This window comes from Oreochromis niloticus, linkage group LG6 (genome assembly GCF_001858045.2).
Source record: "Oreochromis niloticus isolate F11D_XX linkage group LG6, O_niloticus_UMD_NMBU, whole genome shotgun sequence".
Lineage (NCBI taxonomy): Eukaryota > Metazoa > Chordata > Actinopteri > Cichliformes > Cichlidae > Oreochromis > Oreochromis niloticus.
Genome location: NC_031971.2, coordinates 18459772 through 18482761, shown reverse-complemented (window position 1 = coordinate 18482761; position 22990 = coordinate 18459772). Strand labels below are relative to the sequence as shown.

At 38.8% G+C, this 22990-nt stretch overlaps 1 protein-coding gene across 1 annotated transcript in view; it reads left to right on the top strand.

Annotated features, from left to right (window-relative positions):
- The window catches only part of gstcd (glutathione S-transferase, C-terminal domain containing), a 53097-nt gene that overhangs the window by 16724 nt on the left and 13383 nt on the right, over positions 1 to 22990 (top strand). The window contains exons 6-9 of the mRNA XM_003452276.5: positions 15034 to 15149; positions 15488 to 15532; positions 17122 to 17250; positions 22488 to 22621. Coding sequence (XP_003452324.1) covers positions 15034 to 15149; positions 15488 to 15532; positions 17122 to 17250; positions 22488 to 22621 — 424 coding nt within the window. The remainder of the gene's footprint in view (positions 1 to 15033; positions 15150 to 15487; positions 15533 to 17121; positions 17251 to 22487; positions 22622 to 22990) is intronic.

The following is a 22990-nucleotide window of genomic DNA, read 5'->3' as shown; positions in this document are numbered from 1 at the left end:
GTGTGTTCAGCCTGCGCAATCTTGTCTCTGCAGGCCATTCCTTTGGAGCACAGTTTGGACTATTGTATGTGGGAAAAACTATTTTTTCCTTCAGTTATCACTATATTTTTCCATTGTCGACATTATAGTGTAATTAAATGATTAAATCAATTTTCATGAAGTCTAAAATATTTGGACTTTTTACTTTAGTAGTTGTTTTTCTCCAATATTCAGAAGTCATATATTCAATTTATTTATTAAGTAATTCAATTCTTTTATTCTTAATATTCTTTTCTAGAGACTGCAGTCATGTTCATCCACTCTTATGTGTTTTTTTGTTTGTTTTTTTTAATCATTTTTGTTAACAGTTTGGGAATGGTTTGACTAGAAATTCACCCCTTTTTGGTTTTTATTTTAAATTTTAACAGTAGATCTATTTTTTTTATTTTTTATTTTTTTTACCCCTATGGTTGGACATTCCTGTCAGTCTCCCCCTCTACTCTTCCCCCACCTGCAAACAAGACCCCAAGCTACTGGAACTCCTCTGAGACCGCAGCTTGTCTCCAGCCCTATTTGACAATCCATCCTTTTCAAGATGACCACCATCACTGTAGATTTGGCGGTGCTAGTTTTTATTCTAGCTGTTGATTGCAAGACCGACCATGTTCAAGCTGGTTAAGACATAACCAAGAAAAAAAAAGCCAATAAAGCCAAAAACAAAAACCAGAATAGTCTGTAACAATAATCCATAGTAATCTTGAACTCCTCACAGGACACCATGAAATTATACAGTCATATGAATTCTCTAAATCCATAAAACTCATATAGACTATATCTATATCTATATGTAGCTAGAGTAAGATAGACAAGATGTAGATAAGGTGAAGAGCTCGTCCAGTGTACACAAAGACAAAGTCAAAACTGTGACATATCAGTTTGGAAGTTTTTACCATTGGTGTTGGTCCACAGCCATGTTCAGGTCGCTCCAGATATACTAATCTGGATTTAGGTCCACAGGTTTCTTGAAGCAGCTGTTTCTTTTGTGACTTTTGAGATCCTTTGACAAAACCTTTTCTAAAGTACAAAGGATTGCTCGAGATTTTTCTGCATCCATCTTTCCTTTTGTTCTTGTAAGGCTCCCAGACACTGTCAAAGAAAAACATTCCCACAGCATGATGTGACAGCCATTTATTTTAAACTGTAGCATTGCTCTGAGAAAAAGATTTAGTTTCTCGTAGTCTGAAAGCTATTTTTTGGCAACCTCCCAGTGGACTGTCATGATCTTTTGGGAGAAATGGCTTCCGTTTGGCCAATCGACCATCTGGTTACCTGCGTGACCAAAGTCTTTCGTCCCAGATTAGTCAGTTTGGCAGGTGGTGCAGATCTAGGAGAGGTTTTTCTCTTGAAGAATAATGGAGGTCAACATGTTCTTGTGCACGTTCAGTTCAGTAAAAATGTTCTTTTCTTCTTCATGGGATGTTTTCAGTCCTTTTTGTTTTTAACAAATTAGCAAAACACTCCTTACAGTCTTTATTTGATTTGCCATGATTAAGTGTTGTGTATTGATTAATAAGGGATGAGAAAGAATTGATTCCACATTAAAACAGTGAATCATAACAAAATGAGCAAAGCTTAAACACTTTCCCACCCTGTGAGGATGTTTTGATGGGTTTCTATGACTCAAAATGTACATCCACAACAAACATTTCACATATTATTATAAAATGTTGCATTCCACTGTGTTAATTTATAATTACAAGTGGAAATGAAGAGATGCTAATCCGGTTACCCATATTGTGGATTATGTGTAGAAAGCAGAGCCTCCAGCTAAAGATGAATGAATGCCAGATAATTAATTGATTACTAATATTTTCCATAGCAGTCTTGAACTAATTGAGTAACTTAAATTAGCAGTGGAGAGCTGAAATCTGCAGCTTGATACTTCATTCTTAAATATGGCATGCATCTGTCTTGTTGATTTACTATGTGAGCTGGCATATTTTGCAGTACTGTGCACGCTCTCTCCTTCTGTCTGTTTTTCTTTTTGCGTGTTTCTCCCTTTTCTCCTACCTTCCTTTTGTTTCTGTCCAGAGCCTCTATAATTTCAGGTCATAAGCATTGCTTTGACACAAAGGACATGTTTTCAACTTTATTTTCACAAACTCCTGACAGCAAAATTAAAGCATTTTGCTGTTCCCATCATTATGTGTCACCTCACTGGAATTTCTGTCTTTGTAAGCATGGGCTCAAAGAAAAGCTCAAACCTTTTTATTCAGTTCTGTATCGATTGAACTATAATAGATAATGTGTCATATTTGGTTTTAGTGAGCACCATAAAATGTGCTCTTTATATAGGAGGGACCTCCCCCATTGCCCACATCTAATTTGGCTCAAAGCAAGGTTGTGTATAGACTTTGGCATGCACGTCTCAGTTGCTTTTGTTCAACACCTTGTTGTTAGTTGTGTTTTCCCTTGTGTATTTTAGACCCTCATGGTGTAGGATTACACTGATAAAGGCGAGAATTGTCTTTTATGCACGTGTTTTGTCTGTTTCTGTGTCTGCAGATCTTTTTACAATAAACATATATCACCTAGGCTGCAGGAGCCACCTACCTTGATATTTTAATAACTGTAGATTCTTTTATCTATACTAATGTGTATCAGGCTATTTTTGGATTGGAATTTGTGAGTAGAGGTGAGAGACTGAGTTTAACATCAGTGTTCGCACGATTTGTGTCTTTAGTATGCAGACAGCTCCGTAAGACAGAATAATGACTCGTAAATCCTCCTCTAATTATCCAAAGGGCACGTGTGGTGTTTGTGGCCAGTCTGTAATCCCTTGATTCTTGTCCCACATTCCTAAATAGGAATGTCTGTGTAGCGCCAACACATTTGCTGATATAACGAGGACACAGATAAATATTGAGACAAAGTGTCTGCTTTCTATCACTTAATTAAAATGTGAGCTAGAGAGCCAAAGAAAGCTAAAAGTGCAATGATTTTTATTCCATCAAAACAGAGTATTTGTTGTTAAAATCTTGCTTTTAAGCTCCAGGAGTGTGTTTCTGCAGTGGCAATAATAAGGTTACATAGTCAAAAAGGAGAATCCCTGTATTTCTCTATTCAGAGGGGCCCTGGCTTTGACAACCCAATATTTCTGTAAGGACACAGAGAGCAGAAGGGACACCAGTTGGCTGGTGTCCAACTAGCCTTTATTTATACTTGAGTTAGCACTGCAAAACTAGGGCTAAAAGCCATTCTGGCTGGAAGATTTTACAAAGGTTGCAGGCCAAAAGACATTGACACAGCCCCCCAACGATGCCAGCTTTATGCCATATACTCCCAGACTTTGACAGCTCTGGCAGAGTGTAGAGTGCTGAGAGTGTGCGCTGAATAAAAACAAACTACTTAGTTTAAACGTACAACTGCGGAGGAAGATATTGAGGAGCCATAACAGAAAGAACAGGTGAAATTAAGCATTTTCTAGACTTAACATACTTGCAGCTCTTTGTAGCCTGAAGAAATGTTAAAAAAGTGTTTTTTATTTCATCTATTTTTCTCACGTCTTGAAAGTGCAGTTTTGAAGAACGCAATCATTTTAATTAAATTTCATTTAAATGTGTTTCTATATTGTTTTCAATATTGTAATGATGTATAGTGTTAGATACTGTTACTGATACTAAGCTATTTTTTAAATAATCGATTCCTGCTTTCAAAGACAAAATTCCCATAATCGTTTTTTAACCATTCTGTTTACTAAAATTTTCAATTACACACAAGCATTTGAATCGTCTTCACTTAGTTACATTGTTCTATTCTCATCTACACAGCTCTCAAACTTCTTTAATCTACAGAAGTTTATTGTAGTGCTTTCTTTCCCTGAAAAACTCATAACATGTGACCTCCTTTGGGTTCCAGTACCTCATGAAATAGGACAGATTGATTTGCTGTGGTAAAAATATATATAAAAAAAACACATTTCAAGTACACAAACGGTGTGTTCTTTGTGAAGATAGTTTACCAGCATGTCAGCCTTTGGATGGCCTCAGGTTATTTGTTTCTCTGAGCTGTGAATGTGCTGGTCCAGATTACAGCTCTGTGGTCATTGAATCTTCTGCAACAATGTGCTTGTGGCTAATACAGGATGGATCGATTACGAACGATCCGAGTTTTAAAGCAAAAGAATGTAGGAGTTTTTTTTCCTGCCACATCCACTTTAAACAGGGCAGCGAACGGTGCCCAGGAGACCGACTGCAAGCCAACATTTAGACTGTGCAATCAATGGGAGCCGAAAGGAGAGTTATTGATCTGTGTTCTTTGACGTGCCATTATTAAAATGTCACATTGTTATAATGATGGCTAAGATATTCAATGCTATCTCGATAAGTGTTGAAATGATACAGTAGCTAAGCTTGTCATGGTGTTGCTTTTGTCTCTCTTTAACCATGCAGAAATCTTTGAGAATAAGCACTATTTATACTTTGAAAATATCAATATTCAACACACGCTTTCTTTGATGTGAATGGAAGTGATGTCAAGCCCAACGAACAATGTCAGAAGGCTGAAATTACCTACAAATCACGACAGTGTCTTATTTAGTGTCTTATTGCAGCTGGAGTGGTGTCAGAGAGGGTCAGAGTGATTGCCGACAGTTTGCCAATAAACTTTTCGTGTTTTCCTGTTTTATGAAATCAATATTTTACTATTGGATAAATGTAATTTGGTCAATTTAATCTGCCTCACTGTAGTTTCAGTTCTGCATCCCTGATGCACTTTGCCCTTTTTTGAAGTTAAAGAAAACAGAAGAAGGCTATTTTTTTTTATCTGAGGCTTTGATTTAAAATTGGAATAATAATTTGTATAGATACTAGTTTATCTCCAGTCATTAATTTTTTGTTTAATTTGGCATGGGTGATTGTCAGCAAAAGATTGCATGGTGTGTGGGCTGAACATGGTGAATTTTATATATACAAAAGCTGATTGAGCAAGTGAGTAGAACTGTAGGGATACAAAAATTCAAAAACCACCAGGAAAATGTTATAACATTATTTAACACACAGCATTGGTTATGGAGGGTGGAAAGCAGCACTATAACAAATGCATCAATACCATTGCAATGGTGCGGGTTACTGGGAGTCTCATGGGAGGAGAACATGTAACCTAACCCCATATGCAGCCCACTTAATTTTACAGGCACCTCATTTATAAAGCAGACTTAGGGTCAGTTTTTAATCCCAGTTATGGCATAAAAAGAACAGTATGTGTAATTAAAAAAGTCTTAGATTAATGTGGAAGTAACTGTAGCAAAGCAAAGTCTAGACACATGACTGGTGGTATGAAGTGTTTGTGCTCTGGTGCTGTGTTTGATTTGTGCCACATGTAGTTCTGTGTATTATGGCCCAACACTCCACTTGGTCTCATCTGTCTAGAAGTCTTATGGATTGTTAAGATGCAACTTTGTAAGCTTAAGCTGTGCTGCCGAGTTCATTTAGGAGAGAAGACACTTTTTGGCTGTTACCCTTTTAACTTGTATGGAAGCAGCAAGGATTTACTTAGTTATTCACAGGACTGCAAAGAGTTCTCATGCCTGATGGTCATTTTTTAAGATTGTTTACTTTTCTCCTTTGGTCCTTGAATATTCCTGAATATAACCTCACTGGTGTTGACATCATAGAACAAGACATCACAAAACAGGTGTTGCCAAGTGAGTTTGTGATTTCATAATCACAGGTGTCTGAGTTAAAATGGGTTTGATCATTGTTTTTATGCTCTGCATTTTTAATCAACCTGACATAAGCACTCCATTGGAAATCCTACATTAGATCTAAATTGTTTCTACAGAGAAAGTGATTTTTTTATTGCTTTTTTTTAACCTAAGGAAAAAGGAAAACAATAGATTGGAATTGATACATTTTTGCCAATTACTAATTTTTCAGTTTAATAATTAATTTATTAATAAATGGTTCCAACATAATTTCAGACGGTAACTGGTGTATTTCAGGAAACACGTTTGTTATGTCTGGTTGAACGCTCATATTGAAGCAAGGCATTGCACACAAACTGGGAATGTGTCACGACCTGTTGGAGGGACAAAGGAGTTCCATAATTTTTCCAACCTCTCGCCTACAGCTACGCGTACAGCTAGGTCATGTTTTGACAGACATTCCAGCGCTGCTTAAGGATGCACAATGAGAAGTTTTTTCCTAGTGTTTGTTTTCATTACCTTTTGTTTTTCTTGTCACTACAGTCTTACACAGATGCACTGAAAAATCTCTGAGTGATGCCAGGATATTTTTTGTCTGACAGCTTGACAACAATTGAAGCTTTCAGTGTCGTGATCGTCAGTAGGATTTTATATCTTTACTGCTCAGCGTTTCTCCTCCATAGCTTCAAACCTCAAACCTCTTGGCATGTGTCGTTGAAGCTTTCAGGATTTCCCCCATATTATTTACACAATGACTGGCAAACCTGTCCACCTCCACCTTTAACTTTATTGTCTCCCATTATAGGCTCCAGTCTCCTTGCCCTTCTAAAGGATACGTGTGAATATATGGCATGATAATTACACTGCCGGCTGAATTTGGATTTCTTGCCTGTCATTAATAACCAACATTCAACACGCTGCAAAGACATGCCAGAGCTCATTTCCTCATTCATTAGCTTGCAGATTTCCATAATGATGAACATATGGCCAAATGCACCAGTGCGTAAACTTATAAATCCCAACAATATGTTCAGCTTTTGAATTAGGGAAAAGAAGTTGACAAGCTAACAATTTTACCTGCCATATACAGAAACATTGGGTTCCTGACAGAATAAAAATAGGCTGAATGTCCCTTTAACTCCACAGAAATAAATATCAGGCATGCAAATCTAACACTGGAGAGAGAACCCGTATTTGTGCAAAGGTTTTCCACCTTCCTCACCAGTCTCCTTCTGATGTCATAATTATAGATCGCAATGAACGGCAGCTACAAGTGCACATGTCAGCAAACTGCACGAAAAAAGAACAAGTTAACAAAGACTTCGCTTGTGTTTTAAGGGGGACCTGCTTGGTGCCTCAGCGTTGTTAAGACATTACAACATGATGAAATATTTCCCTTTTAAAGGGAGGGTGTTTGCTGACAGGCAAATGGCAAATGTATAATTAGCTTTGTGAAATTAGAGTTTTAATTAGCTAAGTGACAAATGCCTTATATGAACAAAATATTTGGTGTATTTTCATTAGTTTCAGTGGAATGGCCATTTAAAGTAGACATTGAATTTTAATTACTATGATCGTAAAGTCATCACTGATGTGGTTTTGAAAAAAGTACATACAGGACATGTTTTTCTTACCCCATGTGCTTTTATGCCTTTCATACCCTGGCAGGCATTTGTCAGAGTCTTTCTAATCCATTTTTACTTTAGTGACTGAGCTCCAGGCGGTTCATTTATTAAGTGGTCAGAAGCACTCTTTATTTGGGTCTATGTGTGCAAGTCACACTCTTCTAGTCCCATATAGTGCATACAATATCGCTTGTTTTCTGTCACCCAGCAGTGCAACAGGAGCTGTGGTTACATCAGCCAGTCTTTCACTGGTAGAAGGCACACAGACCTTTTTATTGTTATTATTATTTATAGAGCATTTTTGGCCTAGACAGTGAAAGAATTTAATATTTTATTCAGCAGTTATGACAGGCTGAGTTGCAGGACTTGGTGTTTACAGGTTAAGGTTTTATATTAGTGGGTTTTTTTTTTTTAATGATCTTCGGTTTTGGCACTTCCAACTCCCACAAGATCCGTTCACTTGTTTTTATGACACACACACACGTTGTGAGCAGCTGCCAAGGCAAGGAAACATTGCTCTTGTTTCTTTGCACAACTTCTGCAATCAAACTGATCAAGTGACACACTGCCGTATTCATGGCTACTTAAGCCGGATCCAGGCATTCACAGCGCGTTCAGAAGAACTGCTGAAGTCGGGCTGTGAAGATGATCCACCACACTGTTGCCATTTCGTTTTCCCAAACACTTGAGCACATTGGGTCTCCTTGTGCTTATATCAACAGTTATATAACTATATCGGTACTTGGATATGACTTCATTATTCAATTTATAGTTATGCAAACATGTATTCAGTTGAATGCAACAGTTCCCTCTTCAAACTCCAGCCTTTCTTATTTCAAAATCAATATGTGCATTTCTCTTTTCACCCTGGTGACCATCATAAAGTCTCTCCTTTGTTTGTCTGTACTTTTCTGTGTTTGTTTCCTTCCAGTAAGCTGTATCGTTCCAGTAGGCTGTAATATACAAAGTATATTTTAATTGAATCCAGTATTTAAGTTTCCTTCCATAGTTACCATGTCCAAGAGTAAACCAGTGTTTTGTTAACTTTATATGTATATTGACACATAAATTACTTGTCTCAGACCATAAAACACCATTTACAGTCAATATTATAACATTTGTTCCTGTATCTTTAAAAAAAGTCTTATCCTGTTATTACAAACAGCTGCCCCAAATCATATTGTCAAAGCAATATTATACATAAGCCTAAATGGAGATAATGACTCTAAAATGGCTCTGCACTTTGCAGCACCTCTGTCAGATTAAGACTATTTAAAAATGAAAAACACTGAACCCACACAGAGATTTGTATTTACATAATTTAGTATGCTTAGGTAAATATTTATATTTATTGCAACAATATCTAAATGTAGATTCACTGCCACAATATTAAAGACATACAAAATTCAGTATTCTATCCTTTATGGTTCTTTTTAGCCATATGCTTGCATGCCATGGAAAGCTGTCCATATGTGACTCGCATAATGAGTTTCTCTGGAAGTTTTAAGTGTCACTTTTCTGGCCTGCCATCTTTTCACATGACATCCTGTGACTTCATATTTCGTGGTTGTAAATGGATTACTCTGTCAGGGACATTTCTGTGGGAAACACGGTTGCAGACATGCTCCACTCTTGGAAATTCATTTCCTCTATAGCAGCAGAACAAATAGCATCATCCAGCAGATATCTCCTGTAGGTTTTGGTACACTTTTGAGGCTGAGTTACTCTGGCATGTGCACGTTACATGAACATATGGAAACTTTCTGTTCTAATTTCTGTTAGGGATTAAATGGAGCAGGATCTGTATGTAAAAGGTGGTACTTGTTGATAGCAAGCATGTGTATTTCCAGGCACACACATGTGCAGTTCTAAATTAAAAATCAGACTCTGGAAAATAAAAAAGCATCTGAGAATTTTTTTTGTTTTCCAAAGAGAACATTCTCTTACATTTTTGCCACTCTGGCAGTAAATAGAGTTAGCAATTTCTCCAAACAAACATGCAATTCAAACATTAAATAATCTTAACTTTGAATCTCAAACCAGCCCTTTCTTATATTTGCTTTTTAAACCAGCATGTCCTCTTAGAGATGGTAGTTGGATCCTGCAGAATACAGAGGTCCCGTGTGCCACAGAAATGTGTTTACATTCTAATCTGTGTGATGGACCTCCCTGATAAGGAAGGCAGTTCTGCAGCATCAGGGGAAAAAGCCGGTAGATCGGGGCTCACTGCCAGCAGCAGTAGTGCTAGGCACCTTTTAGCAGCAGAGGACACACACATTAATGGATCCTGTGTCTCCCTTCAGTGATGCTGCCACAGCATGTTTTCTCCTCTCTGAGCTTTGGGAGATGTCAAAGCAGAGTCAGCCTCCTACGAAAACAGAAAACTTGTTTCTGTGATACCAAGCCTCTTACTGGGTTTGTCATCTCTGGCTTTGTGCCTGGAGTTATCTGGGTGGGATGGCGTCCGTGCACCTGTTCATAACCTCCGCCAACATCAGTGTGCTTGCTTTCAGCTCACATTCGCCCGCGGAAGGAGGTTAAACACAAAACTCTTTGAGGAGAAAACACCTGAACCCCATCAGATTCCAACCAAAGGAACATGTCAGCAGAATATACTGAGAGGTCAAGGAAACATAATCCGGAACAAAGAAGTAATTACGTTTCTCAACCGGAGACTGGGATTGTGGTTGTGTAGTATAACCAATGAATAAATATTTTCTCCCATGCAGGCAGGTAAAGCAGAAAATCTAAAAATATTGTTTTGGTCTTACATTGTATTTAAGCATATATACAGTGTGTAAGCTATGGATAGCAGAGTGATTCTAAATCCATCAATTAAACTTGCATTTAAGTTTTGCCCGATTATACTGATTTTAGACATCAATCAGGCATTATGACACTGTTTATGACTTCACCTTGACATCTGTTAGTGAAGCAAACGCTGGCCTGTGTGGTCAGGACGAGCTGCTGTAGCTCAAACTGCCAAAAAGGTTCATGCTGGTTCTGATAGAAAAGTGTCAGAATACACAGCGCATCACAGTTTGTTGCCTATGGACCTGCATAGCCACAGACGTGCCAGGGTGCCCATGTTCACCCCTGTCAACTCCTGAAAGCACCAACAATGAGTATGTGAGCATCAGACTGAACCACAGAGCAATGGAGGAGGTGGCCTGGTCTACTGAATCATGTTTTCTTTTATTTCACGTTGATGGCCGGGTGCGTGTGCATTGCTTACCAAGGGAATGCCTCAAACCATGATGAACTATAGGAAGAAGGCAAACCAGCTGAGGCAGTTTTGATGCTTTGAGTAATGTTCTGCTGGGAAACCTTAGGTCCTACCATCCATGTGGATGATACTTTGACATGGACCTACCTCAGCATTGTTGCAGACCATGGACACCCTTTCATGGGACCAGTATTCCTTGAAGGCTGTGGCCTCCTGTTTCAGGAATGGTTTGACGAGTTTGAGGTGTTGACTTGTTCCCCAGTTTCCCCAGATCTCAGTCCAGTTGAACATCTGTGGGATGTGCTGGACAGAAAAAGTCTGATCCATGGGAACTTAAGGAATCTGTGTCTGAAATCTTGGTGCCAGATACTACAGCACACCTTCAGCGGTCTAGTGGAGTCCATGCCTCAATGGGTCAGGACTGTTTTGGCAGCAAAAGGGAGACCAACACAATATTAGGCCATAAAGTTATGCCTGATCAGTTATGATGTGTTTTTCTTCTTATTTTAAGAAAACATGACATTCTTAACGAATGTCAATGTGATAACTGTTTGTCTACAACAAGCCAAGGATTAATGAATCCATGTTTCAGCGTTTTTGCCAAGCTTCTTTTTTTTTTAACTCTAATTTCCTGTAATATGGTTTCAGGTGAATAGATTCAGTCCTTGCTTGTCGGTCTTCTACCCATAAAAGATAATTTATGCATGGTTTTCTAATTACTTGGCATAATGCTGTAAAGGACAGTTTCTAACTAATGGCTGAAATGTCGGGTTAGTAATGATAGAGGAGAGTTGAGTTAATGTGTACCTGTCAAACTGCTCTGCTTGCTAGCGGATCATTTGGGCTGAGCTAGATGGTAGTTGCAGGCGGTTTCTGTCATACTTGTGATTGCTCCAGCTGGTTTCACTTTATAAGTAAAGTGACTGAGGGACAGAACATCTAGTTGGGATGCATGAGGGGGGAAAAAGTGGAGAAGAAAAAAGATCTCTGTAGATGGGCCCTTCTCAGAGTGAGCTTTGTGTGAATTACATGGTTTGTGATTGGTTTTCTTTTGTAAGTTAGGGCTTGGATAAGACCTTTGAGGCTTCTGTGTCACAATTGCTATATTTTATTTGACCAAGCTTTATTCAGGCACAGTGGTTGTATTCACTACCTTTTATGTTATTATTCCTTAGCTAGCAACCCTGGCATCACGTCGTGATGTACTTGTGAAACTATTCATTCAAGCAGAGGGCCCAACCTCAACCCTCCTGTTTGACAAATAAGCCTCTGTATTCAATATAAGATGGTTGTTACAGAGCAGAGGTAGAGCTTTAAATCGGAATCTGAAACCTTTTGTTGTCATTAAACATCAGATGTTTGATTAAATTAGAATGTATGTATTAATAAATGTATATGTAGAAGAAAGGTCGAATGAAAAATACACTGTTTTTTTCTATTCTACAGGGTTACATATCAGGATATAATAAAAAATGCCTTAAAATGTGGTAAATACACCCGAGACACATTGTGATTATTTATAAAACACAAACCAAAGCAAAAAATAGCAGAAGCAGTGTGTAAAAAATTAAGTACACCCCTTGATTTAGTGGCTTGTAGAACCATCTTTAGCAGCAGTAACTTGAAGTAATGGTTTTTAGACTTTATCAGACTCACAGTGAGAGTGTGAGAGTCTCAAAGTGTTGCTTCAGCACATTGAGATTTGTGGGCATTTGTTTATGTGCAGCCCTCTTAAGGTCCCACCACAGCATTTCAGTCAGACTGAGGTCTAAACTTTGACTTTTGACATTGATTGTTTTCTTTTTCAGCCATTCTTGTGTAGATTTGCCACTGTGAGTGGGATTATTGATGCATTTCAGGACTGCCAGTCATCACATTTGACTCTGGAATACTTTGGTATCTATAGAGGAGTTCAATAAACTCCTTGACTCGACGTGTTATGGGTGTTTTTGTTGCATAGTTTATAGTTTGGCCACCACTCTGCAGCATCCCTGCTGGAAACACATGTTTGGAAAGTAACCAGTGCGAGCAGAGTCAGGCAGACTGTAATTAGACTGCATTTAACTACATATAGCATGTTTTGTGTCTGAAAAAGAAATTTTCCAATATATCAAAATATTGTTGTTGTTGTTTTTTTAAATCACCAAATTGTAATCAATCTTGAAAATCCTGTGTCACTCTAGCTCTAACTCCTGTGTAGCTTTCGAGTTAGACACGTAACTATGAGATGACTTAACTTTAAGTCTATAAAATCATTTTTTAGAAGGAACACACAAACCTTTAGCACTCCAGGTATATTTTATTGTTTTCTGATGGATTTCTCATGCAGTATTAACAACTTTGAGTACAAAGTCTTTAAATTACCTTTAATTTATGCTACTACAACTACATCAACAGCTACTGAAAGTTCACATTGAACATTTTGGACTCTGGATATTTAGCAAAACACAAGATTCAATCGTAAACACCCTTTTTGACAAAACTCGTAGCCACGAGTGTGACAATAATAATTCATGTTTTCATGTCAACAGCTAATTATTATTTTAGTGTGTAAAAGAGGCCCTTGTAGTAGTGATAAACATGCATAAAATCAGAGCCTGCAGTTCTTCTCTCTGCTAGTGAATGCGAATATTGCTTCATGTGTGCTATGTTTGCAGAATTTTGCTTTCAGGCCTTCTTTCATTGAGACTTTGGAGACTTTTTCATTTATATTCTTTAGTTCTTCATTCAGACATAAAAATAGTAATGGAGAGAGCCACTGGCTGACATGATTTTACAGTTGGCAATGAGAATTGCCTTGTCAATGCAAGGGAAGTGTAACCAAACCTTTGGCGTGTCATGGTCATGGTAAAAGCAGGGTTTTTTCTGTCTGTCTGTGTCTGTGCTAAACGCCACCTTGCACGTCCCTCACAGGCTCAGAGAGGTAGCGAGAGAGGCATCATAGGTTAATGCCTTAGTCTTATTGCAAATTAGAAACAGAGTCGATAAGATAAAATGCCAATGTGTTCATGTTATTGCTGTTAAGGGGATTCTCTAGTGAGCTGAGCACCTCACAAACATGAGGCATGCACAGTCGTAAACTGGTGAGAGCCTGAGAGTTAACGTGACTGTATGCAGTCACACTCGTATCATGTTGAAACCAGTACTAGGTCTGACCTGGTGAGATTTCCATCAAGACTTTTGTGGGAAAGTGAAGTGCTAAGTGAAGTGCGTCTTCAGACTTGAAGCACACGGGCTGTCGGATTAATGGAAAGGACTGTCAAAATGGGTCAAGCTTGTCTTATCAGCTTTATCAGTAAAGATAAGCTAGTGATGTTTTAAAGCTCCCGTGTCCTGCATCTTTCACATCAAACATTACACACGGTTAATCTGCACTGCATTTTTGTATCTCTGGCATACCTAGTGACGTCCCAGACATCCATTCCTGCACCGTCAAATCTTATCACGCTTTGCATGTTAAATTAAAATTAAAATCTAGTTCTGTCCACAGCCTTCAGAAACCTTCCATTTTAAGCTGTGCATATATAGAAATATCTGTAGCTGTGTAAATTACCCATCCAAACGAAGAGCAGTTTTCTCAGTATCCTGCCGATGTTTCTCTGTATTCACTTAGTGTATTGTGCTCTCCCTATAACTGTGATCAGCTCAGTAACAGCCAGTGCGAGAGGCTGAATGGCTCCTTTGTGAAATTTCCCATTTGTGGCAGAATGAATTTTTTTTTTCCCACCGTCTCTCCTCTCCTGTTATTGTATATGAAGCAGCGTGAGCTAGGTATGAGTATAGGAGTATTTTTATTTTGCTATACCAGTCGTCTGATTACGAGGGTGTGACTCAGGGGTAAATGAAACACTCATCACTCTAGATTTATGGACCAGAGATGGTGTCCTCACAGCATGTCAACGGCTCACTGCCGACGTGACGTGCTGGAAAACGGAAGATGCAGGAGACTGCAGTGCGCTTTGAGTTAATGAGGTACATACTGCTCGCACAGCAGCAGAAAACTCTGCCACCAACGAGGGGACATTTGATTTTGGCTGGAAGGTCCGCTTTTTATGATGTTGAAAGATTGTTCGCGGTCCCAGTTGGCCAGAAACATGCTGATGAGAGAGTGGAGGCCTTTTCATCTGTGTGCTATAACCATTACCTGAAATAGCTGGCTGTAAATCATAATTTGAGCAGTTGCGGGAAAAGCCTGTTTGTTCCCTGACAGCAGAAAGAAAGACGACATTACAATAATGAAAAATGTGCTTTATTCAAAAGTCTTGTGTTTATTGTAAACGACTAATGTTGACTCAGATCAACTAAGCTATAAAGAAGGCTTTTGTAATCCTCACAAAATTTAATTCATGTTTGATAGCTGTCGTCTCTGGGAGCGTAAAAACAAAAAAATCCCTTAATTGTTTTTTGGGGGTTTTTTTGGATGAATTTGCTGTTAAAGTCTATTTTTTCCCACTTTATGCTCAAATGAAATGAGTGTTTTGGTTTTTGTTTTTTTGCAGGGAAAATGTCAAATATCCGTGCAGTCAGGAAGATGCAACAGCTGAATAACTTGGTTGCCAGGGTTACAGAGCTCGCCAGGCCAGGATACACCATCGTGGATTTCTGCAGCGGAACGGTACGAGTATTCATCCATCAGTCCGGCTCTGCATGCATATTTATCACTATACCTGACCACGGCTGCATTCGATAGATGCTCCATTAGGGACCAGCTGAAAGGAACCAGCCCTCACTCCCTCGCGTTTTTCTTCCCTTTTTAAACGCCTTTTGTTGCTGGCCGGTGCACACAAGCAGACTGGTAATTGTGCTAATGAAAATGCAGGCTCGAAGCAGTCGCGCAGCATGGGTCAGGGCTGGAAAGGGCGACACTAATCATAACTCTGTCGATGCCCTCTTTGATGCTGCTGTTTTCTTTTCATGCGTTTTCATATTTTTATTCTTTGTGCTCTTTCTCAGGGCCACGTAGGGATTGTTCTTGCTCACACACTTCCAGACTGCCAGGTAACGTGTATGGAGATGGTGTGTGTGTGTGTGTGTGTGTGTGTGTGTGTCTCTGTTTGTTAGCTGTGTGTTAAGTGGATGATCTGATATCGTCGTGTTGGTGTTGTTCCCAGATCATCATGAAAATGTTGTTCAGAATGTTATGACGTCATTCTTTTGCGCGCCAAGTCATTCGTGCATTTATGAAATTCCAATGTTGCAAGGACAATATCAATTCTGTTTAGCGTTTATTAAAGGGTTGGGGTTAGGGTCAGGGTCCATTGATCGGCGGACAGAGGCGGTTTCTCGCAGCTAAAGTACAGTTTTTTGTTTTACGGCGGTTTTTCCCGAAGTCGCAAAAGTATGACGTCACAACATTCTGATTGGTCACTTGCAATGTTGATCCTGGAACAACATTTTCATGATGATCTGGGAACAACACCAACACGACGATATCAGATCGTGCGTGTTAAGTAGAGTTCGTGTGTGGAATGTGGTGACTTTTGGCAGGTATTTTTAAAAATGTTAGGAATGGGAATCGATATCGATTACATTATCGATATCACTTACCAATTTGACTCCTTATCGATTCTGTGTTATTGATTCTCATTAGGATCTCGTTAGGATTATAATTAAAAAAACAACAACGTGCAGTTTTGATGGTGCTAATTTTATCATGTGCAGCAAATGATCCTATTGAAATTCAGGACACACTCGAGTCGCTGCTTGATGACATTCATTTAATTTCGCCTCAGTCATTTTACTCTCTTATTAATATTAATTTCAATTTTAGTTCAATTGTAATGATAAAGTGCCAAATAATAACAACAGTTGCCTCAAGGCACTTTATATTGTAAGGTAAAGATCGTAGAGTAGCAGAGAAAACCCGAACAATCAGACAACGCCTTATGAGCAAGCACTTTATGACAGTGTGAAGGAAAAACTCCAGCAGGATCAGGCTCAGGGAGGAGCAGCCATCCACTATGACTGGTCGGGGGGGAGGGGAGGAAGACACGTCAGAAGACACAAGATCAACCAGGTAGCCCCTCAGGCAGCTGCCCAGCTGGGAAAAGCCTGGGCTGGCTGTGTGCACTGGGGGCTACTGAGCCCTTGGAGCCCATATGGGCCTGACGAATGCAAAGCTTTCCAGAAGCTCCAGAAGAAGTCGACCAGCACATGCAGCAGGGAAACACCCGGTCCTGAGTGGACCACTTCACTGCCTTAATGAAAAGGGTAGCTAAACATCTGCGAGGCTCTGATCCAGCCTCTGAGACAAGCAGAATAGTATTCCAAGGAATTGAACTACTGAAAGAAGCGGGAGCTTTACGAGAACCCGCTCCCGCTTCTCGATTCCCATCCCTATCTGTTATAGACAATCAGTAACGATGAAGTGTTATTATTCCTAATAATTAAATGCATCTCTATGAAAATTCTTTAGTTTTTCACAAAGGATATGGTTTGTTTAAGAATTTTTAATATTTGTGATGTGTTTTAATATTGTTAAGGATTTGTAGACTGATAAGTTTAAATGTATTTGTGCTTGTTTCAGGGTTTTGTTTTTTTTAAAGAAGCAGCTACTTACAGTGGGAATTTCTCTGTCATTGCTTAAGGTCATCCTCATAGAGAACAAAGAAGAGTCCTTGGTCAGGGCTCAGAGTCGCAGTGCTGAGCTCGGTCTGAAAAATATTGGCTTCATTCAGGCCAATCTGGATTACTTCACTGGACCTTTTCACATCGGGGTGAGCATAGCAAGTTACAAAAATAGTTTTTGCACCAAATATTTAATTTATTTGCATGATGATCCAAAGAGTCTGTAGACAGTGTGGTAAACACTTCAGTGAAAAACAGAAACCAAAAATGCAGCAAGCGCATGTGATGTCAAATCTATTTGACATGGTAAAAGTCACTAAATTACATCAGAGCCATGAAATTAAACCCATTAAGAGCAGTTATTTTATTATCTGTTCTGCAATTTTACGGTATTATAAATTGTAATTACCGTAATATTGTAATCACAGTATCATGAATCATGATGGGGTTTTTCAAAATACCTGTTAAAGCTAATTGTTTTTCTCACAGCTTAGCTTTCTAAGAGAGTCTTAAAAATTGGGAAAATTTAATCAGTAATAACATTTGGGATAGAAACTCTTCTCTTATAGAAATATAAATATTCAGTGCACAGATAATTGTCCCACTGCTTCTCTTGTTGCACTATCCTGCAAAGGAAATGTGTTATTCTGTCTTTGACTGAATTAAAAATTCAAACATTTTAATTATGCAATAACTGACAAAACTGTAGCATCAAAACAATTGTTGTTATTTGGCTTTTTGACAAAATGTGCATACGTGCAGTGCTGTGCAAAAGTCATGAGCCAGCCCTCACGTTAATATGTTTTCCTTCCACGGAGCCAGACTTTTTTGTAATTTTTTAAAGTGGTTTTGAGCAATAACTCTCCAGGATTTTTGAAGGTCTTTCAAACTTTCTTTTTGGTGACACTGGCTGCTATTCACTCATTTTTAGTCCACTGTTTGTATCCGATCATTTTCAGAGAAATTTATTTTTTCTGGAAGGCCAAAAAAACAACTCTCTGCAGCAGATGAACAGTATCTAAAAGCGATGTCCTTAAAAAATGAGGTGAAAAAAATGCAGCATTGACCTGATACAAGACCTTAAAGATGCATCTGGCCTATAGGTTCATCCATTTACTATTGACTAAAGGCTCATCAGAAATGGTCTCAGTGGAAGGGTGGAGGTCAAGGAAGGGAAACAGGGAGGAAAGGCTGAGGTATGGAACAAAAGGGAGCCAACATCCATAGAAGAGCTTTGAATGTTCTTCAACCTGGAGAACTATTCCCGATTAGAGATTACGTAAAGAAATGATAAGAAAGCTGCCTACTAAGACAGTTCAGACTGTGTTGAAGAATTAAAATGGTCATACCAAATGCTGACACTCAAACTCAAGAGTGTGCACATATGAATTGTGCACACTCTTTTTTGTCTTATTTTACTGTATTTCCATGTATGTTTACATGTGTCAGTAAACTGCTGCACTCACTTCCCATTTTCCTATCTAAATATAGAGAAATGAGGGGTAGCTCAAGACTTTTGCACAGTACTGTACATTGACAGGGGTACGACCTGACCTTTTCTTTGGAGGAGAATGTATTAGTTCCCTACTGATGGACTGAAAATGAAACATAAGAAGGATTAACGCTGCATAAACAAAGTGCGATTTCCCACTTTGCCACAATCACATCTTCGTATTAAGGTGTCTGATCGCTGTATTTTTAGCGCATCACATGGAGAAATGTGTCATTCATCTCTTCACTGAGCTTGAAAATGTCAACTTGAAATTATTTTTGTTAGAGCAACCAAAATAACTGTTCATTTCCTAAAGTGGAGCTTTTAATCAGAACAGGGTACGTCTGTGCTCCCTGTCTGATTATCTGGAAGCCAAAGGGTAGTTTCACCCAGGCAATTTAGGACTTTGAGTTTTGAGATCTCTTCAGTGAGGACTGGTAATTTCTTGCTTTACTTTCTTTGTTCTCATTTTCTGTATCCAACGATGCTTTTCATTTGCTTTATACTCTGAGTTTCACTGAAGGAATCATATTTGGAAGGGAAACTATAATCATTGGAAAGTGTTTTCTGCCAATTCAATTTAATTTATGTTTCTTATACAAGAATCTTGACCTGCAATATCTCCTTTTGAATTCCAAATGGACACTGCATTTGTCCAACTTGTGTTTAAGCCTAAAGATTAAACACAGTAAATGTTTTAAGTAAAACTAAATATTTAACTGGCTGTCAAACTTTATGCTAAATGGGGGTTAAAACAAACACAAAAAACTCATTACTGAGGAGGACTCTCCACCAAAACCCTTGTCAGTCCTATTTAACACCCACCTCCATCTGCAGAGCTCTTGACTTCTCGATGCAATAATTATCAATTTAGCGCAAATAGGTACTTATCTGTGGACGTGCACTGGATGTTTGAATTTTTCAAACAAGCAAAACAAAAGCACAAACTTTTCTTCTTCTTGCCTTATTTAGGCTCTCTGAGCAGTCTGAGCTAGATCAGTGATCTGTCTTACTCTTCTGTGTTAAAGCTCTGTGGTCGCAGCTGTCAGAAAAACCAGCTGTTCTTGTAGCCTCACTTTAACTTCCACTGAGACAAATAGAAAAATATATGTACCTCCTGTAATTAGAAGTAGCTTTTGTTCCAGCATCCTCACTCCACTGAGACTCGTTCCACTTGGCAAGAAACAAACAGCACAGATTATTCATCTGCTCGATATCTGAGTGTCTTTTGCAGGGAGCCTGAATCTTTCCTCACACACACGCACAGATTCATTTCACCTGATGCATTAATTTACAATATATTTATGTATAGAACCATTTTTATGTTTGTAATTTTCTGCCCCGCTTGAGTTTCTTACCGTGGCTGAGCTTCTTCCTGTATGACAAAGCAATTACTACCTGTTGGAGCCACATATCACATCAGTTTTAATCCTGCTATGTATAATACATGGTCCCATTTTTAGGCACACTCACTTAATCAGGCTAATTAAGTTGAGGTGTCCCTGATGTTAGTCAGTGTCTGCTCATTTTAACTGAAGACTTCATGGCCTCGGTGTTGAACTTAAACCAACCTCTATGACGTGTCTTATCAGACCTTCTTCAGTCTATAGACTTCAGAGGCATGAAAAGTTGTGGAGCTTGAAGCGGGTTTTAATTTTATTGGATGCAAGTCCGTTATTGGTTCTGCTAAAGAGTCTGATTGTTTGCAATTGATTCTTTCATTTGCCTCTATGTTTGCGTGTAGAAAAATGCACTAGCTGGTCTTACTTTGAGCTTCATGTAAAAAATCGGTATTGATTAAGTGCCAAGTGTCTTTATCTGGTGCAGCTCTAATACTAATGGTGTTTTAGGACTATTTTCTAATCTCCTTATAATCTTGGTTGTTTGCAAAAGAGTGAGTTAAGATTGAGTTTGATCGCCTCAGGTAAAAGGCATCATTACATCCATCTTTGAGGGGAAAACAACTCTTTGGTTCTGTGTAATCATACTTAGTATAGGCTGGTTGACACATTTAAGCATTCATTTGTCCACATGTAATAAAATTAGTGAAACAGACAAAGCTGAATATTTAAAACTCCACCGTATTGAGAAAAAGCTCCCAAAACTATTGCACAGGCTTGCAGCACAATTTTGCAAATGCGTATGATGTTGATTAAGTATTAATTAGCTGTATTGCAGGAACTTGTTCTGTCTCAGGCCCAGATAGACCTGGAGAGGGATACAATTACTGGAATAAGAGTGAATAATGAAACCTCATTATTTCTGTGATGCGATTGTTGAGAGAATACTGCAGCCAGAAACAGCTTTTTCTCTCCAGAAATGATAGCTCAGTATGAACATAGTTTTACTTGTGCGCATTAATTTAGGGTTTCTTCTTCCAGACTGTGTCCTGAGGCAAAGCTCAGCAGGATATGCATGTAATTCGGTAGGACTGTGAGATTTAAATTGGCCTCGTGTACATTTTCACCTTTCATTATGCATTTCTAATCAGCTGCACTCAGAATGTGAACATGTTAAGTTGGGTCCGTGCTTTGTCAATACCACAGTTATAAAGCAGAGACGACTGTGTCATCAGAACTTGTAAATACAGCATTAGTTATGAAGACATATCACAATGTGTTTCATTTCAGTTGTGTGTTTTTTTTTTTTTTAATTGATTGGCTTTGTGTTTGCGGTAAATGGAGGCTAAAGGTTATAAAATGTAATTAGGATTTACTACAGCATGACTAATGTACAACATTAAGAAGCCGGGAATGAGTGATAGTGTTACTTTGGTAATTATTTTTGCCTTAGATGTGAGGAGGTGTAACATCATGTAATTTCTGATAGCAACCCTTCCTCCTAATCATCAGTCTAAAACATGCTGTTAAGAAAAGCATAAAGCTTTTTCCCTGACGGCATGAATAAAATGGAAGATTAGCTGTCAAATGGATACAAGGTAATGGATGTAATTGAAGTTATTCTTTTAAATTGCAGAGTCTCATTTAATGGGTTCACGTTTAAATCGATACAGATCTTTATGGGCGTGAATCTTTTTTTAATCAAACACCCAAAAGTTCAGTTTCTAGAAAAACTTCGAGCCGCTGTAAGAAATCTACTCTCTGTTCAAAGCTTTCTCTGACCTTATGGGTGGGTGGAGGTTTGGCTCAGAGTGTCTGTATGTTCTGCTCTTTGTGTGTGGTGGTGCCGACAGTTCTGGCTCAATTCTGTCCTGATCAGCTCTGACCTTCTGCTTTGTGGCACTGCTGTCAAGGCAACATGCAGTTAATTCAGACTCACAGACGCCAAGTGACAACTTCTTGGAAAACACAAATAGACTTTGGAGCTCGCTGCTTGAGTTGAATGGGGTTCATTCCAGAGAGTTCAGGAGCTATTGGGACATCAGGCTGTTTAAAATGTATTTTATTTGGGCCATTAACATGGCATGTGGTTTGTCACTGTACATATGAGAGGAAGTTATGTCACCTCTAAACTCTGGATATTGAACTCGTCCTTGAGAAATCATAATGTATTTTTGCAGATGGACAGGGCCAGGAATGATGGATATTGGGTCTCTTAGTACCATTCTGCAATCCAATATATAACCACACCATTACTAATGCATAGCTAGGTGTTCATCACCACGCACAGTTTACCCTGTCAATAGGAATCCTGATGCATCCGTGCCTGCACTCTAAAAGCACTGATATATTTTGTTTGCTGCTACTCCCGGCGTCTGCACCTTTGAGAGCATAGATTTATTTAATAGCAGTGGCCATTATGAAGTAATCAATGGAATTGAGTGCATGCTCTCAGTTTTGGTTTTTGCTTTTGGAAATCTGAGGCTTTCAAGATCACTTTGTTGGTGAAAGTAACACTTTTTTGTGTTTTCTTTCTTTTTCTGTTTTAATGCAGGTTGCCCTTCATGCATGTGGCGTTGCAACAGATATGGTAATGGAGCATTGCATCCAGGCCGGAGCCGCCTTTGTTATTAGTCCTTGCTGCTACGGCTTCATCCAGAATGCTGTGAAGTTCAGCTTCCCCAAGAGGTGTGTGGTTGCTTACAGCATCTGAGTCCAGTGTCACCTCCGTGGGTTACCGCTTTTTAAAATGTTGTTCTAACCATGTTTTCTTGTTAGATAAATGCTGCTTCCCTTCGTTCCTGTTCCCTCGCCTTTCAGTCTTCATGACTCAGTTTCTCCATTAGTTTCTCATCTCGTCGTCACTCACAAACACGCAGTCTATATCTCTTAACTACATTCTGTTTGCCTCCTTTGACTGCTCATAACCATTTGCAAATTCAGGGCAGCAGCATCGCATCACCTTCTCGAGATCATCCGCCGGTCACATTGTCTTGTTATATGAGCTGAGAATTTGGTTCTTAATTTAGACACTGGAAGGAATGTGCCAGACAGAAA